The 9,936-nt window shown below is 36.5% G+C and overlaps 1 protein-coding gene across 2 annotated transcripts in view; it reads right to left on the bottom strand.

The window, feature by feature from the left end:
- Positions 1-2,912: 2,912 nt before the first annotated feature.
- Positions 2,913-9,936, bottom strand: part of CUL3 (cullin 3) — a 91,746-nt gene continuing 84,722 nt past the window's right edge. Inside the window, exons 14-15 of one of the 2 annotated variants that reach the window (XM_054585609.1) lie at positions 7,124-7,269; positions 2,913-4,683 (exon numbers count right to left, since the gene is read on the bottom strand). In XM_054585609.1, the coding sequence (XP_054441584.1) occupies positions 4,552-4,683; positions 7,124-7,269 (278 nt within the window). In that variant the 3' untranslated portion in view covers positions 2,913-4,551. The remainder of the gene's footprint in view (positions 4,684-7,123; positions 7,270-9,936) is intronic. The other variant, XM_054585608.1, reaches the window with a different exon arrangement.

Here is a 9,936-nt window from a genome sequence, read left to right as displayed (position 1 = left end):
CTACAAAATCAAATCTACGAGAGGCATTAGTTTTGTTTTGAGGCTTCCCTAGGAAATTGTTTTAAAACACCAGAGCACTCGAGACTCCTCTTTGGGAATAGCTTTAGTCTGCAGCATTCTTGTATTACCTTAATGAGAACACCCTTTGATTTCTTTGAGAATGGACTGCATTATTTTCTAACCAGTTCAAGTCAGTTTGGTGAATACAAATGCCTTATTAGAAATTTGGACAATGCTAATTTTGGTTAAAAACACAGTAAATACTTTCCTTAGTACTGCAAAACGGCTTCACAGGCAAACGTTGGAGGGCAATTTCTAAAAGGCGATGAACACATTATGTATCGACTCCTTCACATTGCAAAGGTATTCCCTTTTACCCTCCCTCTTCAAAGGTAAAATTGCAGTGGGTTTTGGACAGAACCTCTCCATTTTGTACTTACACAAACTGGTTGCCTATTGCTAAGGCTACAAAGAACAAAATGGAGATGTCCTCCCCCCAAATGACGCCATGCCCTTTGGCTAAGTTTATCTGTCTCTTCCGTCCTACATTTCCACTCCATTTAAAACATCAGTCTAGTGGTTACTTTTTAATACAGCATGATATAGGAAATGTTAAAATTAATTCTACAGATCTATACAGTTCTATAAACAGATAAACACAATTCACATAAAACATATACACTAATATGCACAACTAGTATCACAAAATTTTCTCTTGGTCAGGATCTATAAAAGTTCCACAATCTCAAGTTCTCCAAGGAACACTTTCTAATTCATCAAAATAAACTTTCACCACAACACTCACCAAGAAAACTTACTTTCAGATCCAAATTCAATTGGCAAGTTCTGTCCAGATTCTTCCAAAACTGGGGACACATTAACTCATCAAAAATACACATTTCAAAATGAGAATGAATTGGACCCAAATTCCTGCTCCTCACTATCTATGAGTGGGGTCTTGAATGAATCTTTACAGCAGAAAGTCTGGTTGCTTTCACAGGATGCTTGACTTGAGGGAGCTTTACAACCAGCATTTAAAACTGTCTGCCAACAACCCAGCAGTCAGTCCACATTTTCTACTTTTTAATTAGTTGAAACCCAAGATCAAATAGGTTCCATTTATAAAAGTAAAAATATAATCCTTATATATTGTTTCTCATACCCCCAATAATGCAGTACAAATTTTATCATTTTAAGACTTTCTTCTAAGACATTTAGTGATCATTCAGCACATTCTTCTGAGCTTTACTGAGTGCCTACGCCCACCACATGCCAGTGTGCTGAGGCATTTACTTATCGCAAGTGCAGAAGTTTGAGATTTTAATTTATCCCCAAACTGCAAGAATTCTTAAAAGTTTTAGGTATTATTTGGACTGTACATTCATATCTGAGTATTGAAATTTCACAATTTCACTTGTTACTGAGGAACTAGAACATCAACAGTGCTTTACCATGACAAGAATGCTTATTGAGAAGGCACCCCAGCATCTTGCGGGTCTGGGAGTAGAACATGTTTGGTACACAATGCTATAGAGGTGATTCTAATACATCCTTTAGAGACATATATCCCTTCCCCCACCCCCTTTTAAAATTCACCGACATAAAGAATCCTTGCAATCACCACATTTTATTTTGTGAGGCTGTGTTCCCCAATTGCAATGAATTTTCAATCTTTAAATAATATATCTATATAACAATTCAAAGTAAACACTGTCCTGGATTTGATGATACCAGAGCATTACAATTTAACAAGTGAACAAAGGTTACATCATTTTTGCAGTTGGATAACTACGTATCCACCCTCCTTAAATTTCTTCAAGTATGTCACCAAAATTTATTCACATCAATAGGATTAAATAAATGGTTAGAATGCATTATTCTTTGAAATTAAGACATTAAAAAACAGGAAAAAAAAAAAAGCCCTGATGGGCGTGGCTCAGTGGGTTGGGAATCACTCTGCAAAGCACAAGGTCACTGTTTGATTCCCTGTCAGGGCACACGCCTGAGCTGCAGGCCAAGTCCCTGGTTGGGGGCATGCGAGAGGCAACTGATTGATGTTTCTCTCATACATCAATGTTTCACTCCCTCTCTCTCTCCCTTCCCCTCTCTGAAAATAAATAAATAACATCTTAAGAAGAAACAAAAATAGCATGGATGACTTCTTGCTAAAAAGAAAGCAATGCCAAAACATATTACAGACCTAAATAATACTTATGAGTTAAAACACATAAGCGTGTTAGGTGACCCAACTGTTTTTCAACGCAGCATCATTCTCTGATCATTCAACTCAACTGCAATCGATTGCAATGCACATGAGTGCAAATGGCTGCATCACCCAGGCAATTCCACTGCAATTCAGAAATGTTTTAACTTATATAGAAGCATTTTGAAGCATAAATATCAAACTTGTGCTCCAAAACTGACAAGCATGTCTCTAAACTCTAGATTTCATTTCTATGTCCACACTTGAAACAATGACATAAATTTAAAGTTACTGATTTTTTAATAGTTTAAACTAGCACTTAACTTTCTCTTTTAACATCTCATTTAAATTTCAAATGAAGTTTTTACATTCTTCGTTATTTATTAACATCACAATCTGAGTTATTCTAATTCCCAAGGTGTTACCATGTAAGTGGGAATTGAGAGCAATAAAAAAATTCTGAAATCTGAAATACCAGTGTCTTCCTGCAGATTTCTATTACAGAAATTTCAATTATGTAAAAATAAGAAAGTGAAACCCTTCAGCTTTCACACCTATTATCGCTTAAGTATGATGAAAATAACCTGAGACTGATGTTCATCATAGTTTCATTTGTATCTTAATTGCATCATGTAAAAGTGGAAAATGCAGATTTAGAGCATAAGGTTTATAATTCTACAGTACAAATGAAGACAAAATTAAATGCACTAAGAGCATATCTGCAAGTCTATAAAGGAAAATTATAACCCAAGACGCATGGGGAAAAAGATTTATATGGAATTTTTAATCCATATTAGAATTCAATTGTTGTAACTTGACCATAAACTTAAACAGAAACCATCTTCTGAGACATACATTCTAATAAAGGTATCAACAGTATTGATAGTCAATGAAGGGTCAGTTATTTGAACTTCTTAGTAACATTTCATTTCTCTATCCAATAGAAATCTATAGTGGTTTGCCCCAATTACATATCTGAAACAATGTCTTATGAAAACAAATGAAACAAAATTAAATAAAGTTGAAGATAAAAATACTCTGAATCAGGTATTAAAAATAAAGCAAACTATAATCCTTGGCAGATCAATCAGGTAAAAAAACATTGGTGGAAGTTGGAAGCACAGGATAACCAAGACAATCTTCAGCACAAAGCACATCTTTAAAAACATGAAACGATAGATATTCTTTGGAGGACAATAGTTAAATATCCAAGAATCATCGGGTTTGAAAAATATTGCTTAATCACTTTCCAAAACACCGTTAGCTGCAAGAACTGAAGATCTTGTTAAAAAATATCAAGGTAATCATATTTATTGCATCTTTAGAATGCATTTCAAAACAAAATTAACATGCACCCCAGCTTCACCAAAATATATATATTTAAGAGAGGGGGAACCTACAATATTTTATAAACAAAGTGTAGACTATATGTGCTTTTCAAAGGGGCTGAATTAAATATAACCAGCTGCCAACGTTGTGCTCTGACATACTTGAATTAGTGGGTATGTGTATGCTAAATTCATTTATTTTTGTCAACAATAAATGAAATAAAAACACTGCCTTATACAATCCACTATTAGCAGTGAGTACAACAGCGAAAAATTATTGTACAATTTATACATACTAAAATATTTTCTTTCTCTAGTGATAATGCAGAACAAAACCTAATCATTTTAAGAGTTAATTTGGGAATTCTCAAATTACAACAGGGAAAAACCAAATCAGGGTGTGTACTGAGCCCAAAACAAAGGTTCCTGGTCGTAAGGCTATTAAGATTAGTAAGTGCAAGTGGTAGAATAAAGCATGCTCAAATTGTATGCTTGGGTCTTTGTATATTTATCAAACCTTTAAATTAAACAAGACTAGCTAAAGAAATGCCTTAAGCAGAGCAAGATAATTGGGAATCATGTCATTTCTTTTACCATTTTTGTTACCCAACTTATACAATGCGCAAAGTGCTAAGCAACACTACAAAAAACACATTTACATCAACACTGAAGACCTGGGGAAATGAAATCCAACAATTTTATTTTAATGAGCTGTATTTTCTAAATTTTTGTTTTATTTTTTCCTGTTTTCATACAGTATTGAAAACAAAACGCGGCACATTCACATTTTCCCGAGGAGATGTAAAGATGATCTCTACAGGGTTAAACGTTGTAAAGCCTGAAGCTCAATCAAGTGATGTTGAAAACTCTCAAAGGGAGTAAAGGCTTGATCTGAATGGTCTAGAACATGTAATTTAATAGAAGAGATGGTCGCCTTAATATTTAATGATTTAAAAGAACTTCCCAGTCCATGCGAAGAGTACAGTCAGTCCAAGAATAAATCAAATTTCTGAACGCATTTTATGCTACATATGTGTATACTTTGCGATCCTCAGGTGTTCGTGCCAAGTATTCTCTCTCAATAAGTCCTTCAATACGTTTCTTAATAACAACTGGACTTGGTAAGAATCGAGCCTTTAACTGCTGAGTTACCTAGAACAGAAGGTAAAAAAACACTTTTTCAGCAGAAAATTTAAAAAATGTTAACATCTCCATAACACAAAAATTCGTATCTTTGAATAGAACTGATGTGCCATTTTAAGACTCAGCTCAAACTTAAGTCATCTGATTACCCAAGGTAAAAATACCAGAAGTTTAAAAAGGTTTTATTTGAAGATGTAATGTATGGCTAAAACATACTTTCTCATAACAGAACGTGAATACTAAAGTGAACTACAATTAATTGGAATATATCAATATGAACGTATACCACCTACAATTCAACCATTCTGACTGACTTCTGGGTTGCCTTCCCCTCCAGAATCTGGGCAGCACAATGTGTGTGGGCAGCAAACTCTGGACCTCAACTTCCTGGCCTCGCAGCCCAGCTCTCCCACTTCCTGGCTGCTCTGGACCCCAGGAATGTCACACGGCCTCATCGAGCTGCTGTGTGTACTGAATGAGTTAACAGACGTGATGCTTTTAGAATAATGCCCAGTGCATAGTAAGTGCTACTGCTGCCATTCTTTTCCCAACTGCTGTCAGGATTCTAAGTACTGTGACATCGGTTATAACAAAACAGTAACTATAGCAGCAGCCAAAGCCGGACTGTGCACTACATATCAGTCATTTCACATATTAATTTACTGAATGCTCTTAGCCCCAGAAAGTAGGTTGTCTAACTTTTTCAAATGAGGAAAGTGAGCCCGACCAGAAAACTGCCACCGGCAGTAGTAGAGCGAACCAGTGGCTGGAGGTGAGCACCTACCCGTCTCTGCCCAGAGCCCACTGCCTCTATCGCAGAGCATCTATCCACAAGCCTGCCTGCTTCTCTTTTACTCCTGCTGGGTCAGCTCATTTTCCAAGGCCATAACAAATCGAAAATTCTTTGAAATCTGAAACTTCAGCACTTCACTCTCCAATTAAAGACTACCATCCTTCTAGTATTATCATTCCACTATCAACAAACCTGTTCTCAACCCACCTGAGACCTTGATCCTCTGGCCCTTTCTTCTAAGCTGGGAATGACCTCTTTTGATCTAGCTCATCCCTGATGGTACACTGCACATAAGGATCATTTCAGCACACACTCAGTAGCACCCGAAACTCCCAGATTCCTTTGTTTCTATTCCTTCAACACCTTTTCTATATTCACGAATCATTCAAAATCTACCACTCAGTCCCCTGCTGAGCAACAGTGTCAAGCTGTAGTTTGTGATTCTGTGTGTGTGGACCAGGAGCCAGCAAACTGCAGCCCATGGGCCCGCCTAATACAACCCATTGCCTGTTTTCTTAATTCTCACCAGAACACACAGCCATGCTCACTCGTTATCTATGGCTGCTTTCATGCTACAGATGGTTATTCAAACAACATCCCCCCCCCCCCCCCCCCCCCGCCCCAGGCTGCCAATCTCTGAAATAGACGGTTGACACAAATTACACTCGATCTCAGCCAAAAGGCCCAGACGTGATACACAAAGTTATAGTATTCAAGTCTGGCAAGTTTCTGAGGACAATAACCTCACATCCTTATTACATATGGAGAAGAGACCATTTCAGTTTGAAATTCCTCAAACTCCCACCAACTTACACATTTAGCCATATTTGTATCCATCCTGTAACACAAACCCCTCCACCCTGTGCCCTGGATTCTCAGGAAGAGGCACATTCAGTAACACCCCTGTTAACACATCTCCCACCTGCCTGCGCTCTGTACAATCCTCTTGCCTTTCCTCTGACTTTGGGACATCAATGAACTCCTGATTTCATTGCTTCTCCTTTGCTTTTAAGCATTCCTTTTGTATCCTCAGTATATAAACACACTGAGTATCTTCCCTTCTAGAAAAATGAAACCCAGAACCCCTCAACGCAACCCTCAGTCCTGCAGCGCTGCTCTCTGCCTTTCCCCATGAGCCGACATCTCAAAGGACAAGCTCCTCTCGCGCCGCACCTCCATTCACTTCTCCAGGCACTGCCACCAAATACCCACTCTTACCAGCCCCATGAGAATGTCTGGGGAAACTAGCCAGTCATCTTCATTGTCAATATGTCTTACTTATTTATTTGATTTGGTTTTTCCATGATTTCTGAATTTGTAATATGTAAACACTCAATAAATGGCAACAACTATTAATTATAGACATAAATGTAGTTTGTTTTACACAGAAGTATTAAATAGTAGTGAAAATTTTGTTTATTCTTCATGTAACAATGGATTTTTATAACAAACATATTCAGTTTTTAAAGTATGCACCTATTTCGATGTACTGTTATGTTTAAATATCAAGTGCCATGCTTTTAGTATGTATTACCTGAATGCAGTTTCCTAATTTTAAAATTATTATCTAAAATCGACTGAATATAGTACTTTACTAAATTTCTATTGTTCAGGTTGTTTTGCTTTTCTACATTCATCCATTCTTAGTGTTCTCACCTCTGCTACTAACACATTGTGCTGCATCTTCTTTCTAGATTTCATTATCCGCACTATAGCAGCTTCTATCTCATGTTTTCTGTCATCATCTACTTTTTGCCTTGTTTCTTTCCTTTCTGGGTCAGATTCACCTTGTTTGGCAGCAACTAAAAGAGAAAGACACTTTTGTGATTATCATGAAGTTTGAAATGTAATTTAAAAAATGTGGTTTATAAACAAACAGTACAAATTAGTAACATCCACTGGGGGAAAACCCTATTTCAACCTAAGTTTACATATATACTCATTCCAAGTAAACATCCAAAAACTGCCGAATTCAGTGTTTAATAAATATTTAAGTAACAAGCAGTGATACAAAAATCCTACAATTCTAAATTATTCCTTTTAAATACTAGGAATTTATTTTTACAGAGGTAATAAAACAGATTTTATTTTTATAGAATATAATGACTCCTTTCCTAAAAAAAAAAAAAAAAAGGGTAACTAAATATATTTAGTAGTTATTAGTCATTTTCATTGCTTGTGAGTTTGGTAGGTAAACTACTATTTTTACCACCTTGACTCCTAGTTAAACCTCACTGAAAGATCTCAGATAAGAGAATAACCGGTATCTTACCAACTCAAAATGTGGCTGTACGAACGCTTAAAGAGGAGGAAAGGGCATGTTTTGCTAAGATTTAGTTAGGTCAAAAAATAATTAAAAACTATCATTAGGCTGTCAATTAAAGAAACTCCCTAACAATTCATTTGTATCTCTCACCAATTACCTAACAACTTCTTGTCATGTATCTAATCCCCCCCCCCCACACAATCTCACTGTCACTAAACATACTACATTCCAATCTTTAAGAGAAGTCTTACTGTTATCCTCTATAGAGCACAAGGCAATTGCTAAGTAATTATAGAAGTTACTTTCTCCTACAACTTGGCTCTAATTGACGAGGCAGAGAAAGGAAAGTGGTAACTGCATGTTGGTTTATTGGTCTTCAGTAGTGGATAGCTGTGACATTTCTGGCAGCAGAAATCGGAGAACTGTGAAGAACCACATGGGACGCTGCTGTCGTAGGACTAGGCAGGCTCATGAGACAGCAGACCGCCCTGGTGAGCCCATCCACCGAGCTGTTCCTAACTACAACCCCTTGGTTGAGAATTCTGCTTTCAGTGTCTTCCCAAGTTAAAGACAACCAATCTTAAAAAAAGAGTAGAGTTAGATTTAAATGATCGACTGAGAAACAATAATGCTTTTCTTCAAAAAAGTCAGTGTCATTAAAAAGGACAGGCATTGTTTTAAATCAATTTAATGTGGAAAAACTTGACTGAATCCTGGATCCCAAAAGTAAGGTATTAAAGGCATTTTTGATACAAGTGCAGAAATAAAAGCACAGGTGGTAAATAGCTGTATACCATTATTAATTTTACTGGGTTTGAAATATTATTACAATTATGGGGGAAAATATATTACTATAAGGAGATATATGTACGTTGAAGTATTTGGAGAGAAGTGTTATGATGCTTCCAAATTAATTTTAAAATGTTGAAGCAAATATGTATCTATATCGGGGGAGAGAGGAAGAATGGGGGCAAGGGTGGCCAAGCAAATGGAGATTTTTAATGGCTGGTAAATGTATGTGATGGCCATACCCATGCCCATGGTGTTTTTCACCTTTTCCGTAGATTTGGAAATTTTTTTTTTTTAAGTTGGAAGGAAAAATAAATAATATTTTAAACAATCCATTTGATTCATCTAGATTTGGTCACCTAAATAGGTATACTCCAAAATATATGTGAAGACTGGTGGAGATACAAACTGAATTAAGATGTTTTTAAAATGTGATGACAGGAGCTTACTTGTAGAGCCAAGCACAATACTCTGCACTTAAAGAGCACAATGAAGGCACTGCTTGTGTAAGTGGGTACCTGCGTATGCGGACGTATGGGGGAATGGAGGAAGAAGATGACTGGCGATGATGGGAAAATCTGTCACCTATGGAAATCGCTGACAATTAAAATGAATCTAGTTCTTTCCAAAGGTGGTATTAGGTAGTACTTTTAACTCCTTTGCTTAAACTTCTACCGACCTCAGTAAGAAGCAGCATAAATAGCTATGGCCAGAGTCTTTAAGTACATATTTAATTATGATTCCAAATATTTCCTCCAAAAGGCAAAGTATCAACAGGTATTCTGACAAAAAAACCTATATGGTCACAATACTTATAAGTAGCGAAGAAATTTTAACTTACACAAAATATCAGTAAGAGCCAAGCTAACCTAAATACCACTCCAAAATGAAAAATATTATTTCTTTACAGAATTTTACAGCTGAAAACAAATTTAGGAGAGCATCTAGCCAAATTTTTCGTCATATGTAACTATATTCCTATTTTAATGAGATCTAAAACACTATACACATATAACACCAAAAATTAAAAATTTATCAGGAGGACTTTTTTTAAAAAACATCCTCTGTTTTTTAAAAGATTTTATGTACTTATTTCCAGAGAGAGGGTGAGGGATTGTGAGAAACATCTATTGGTTGCATCTGGCATGCACCCAGCTGGGGACCTGGCCCACAACCCAGGGGGTTTCCTGTCTGGGAATTGAATTGGAGACCTTTAAGATCACAGGCTGGCACTCAATCCACTGACCCACACCAGCCAGGGCTATTTTTTTTTAAATAGTCACACCGCACATTATTGCTGAACGTGATGGAATCTGTGACTACAAAGACATTTATTTAGGGTGAAGCAGCATGAGACTAAGAAATTCAGATATATGTCACTATACATTTTCCAAATACTGTATTTTGCCATGTA

The sequence above is a fragment of the Pteronotus mesoamericanus genome, unplaced genomic scaffold, assembly GCF_021234165.1.
Source record: "Pteronotus mesoamericanus isolate MK-2021 breed Mesoamerican mustached bat unplaced genomic scaffold, CSHL_Meso_final contig_90, whole genome shotgun sequence".
In the NCBI taxonomy this organism is placed as follows: Eukaryota; Metazoa; Chordata; class Mammalia; order Chiroptera; family Mormoopidae; genus Pteronotus; species Pteronotus mesoamericanus.
The sequence above is the reverse complement of the archived record's forward strand: the minus strand, read 5'-3'. Positions and strand labels throughout refer to the sequence as shown.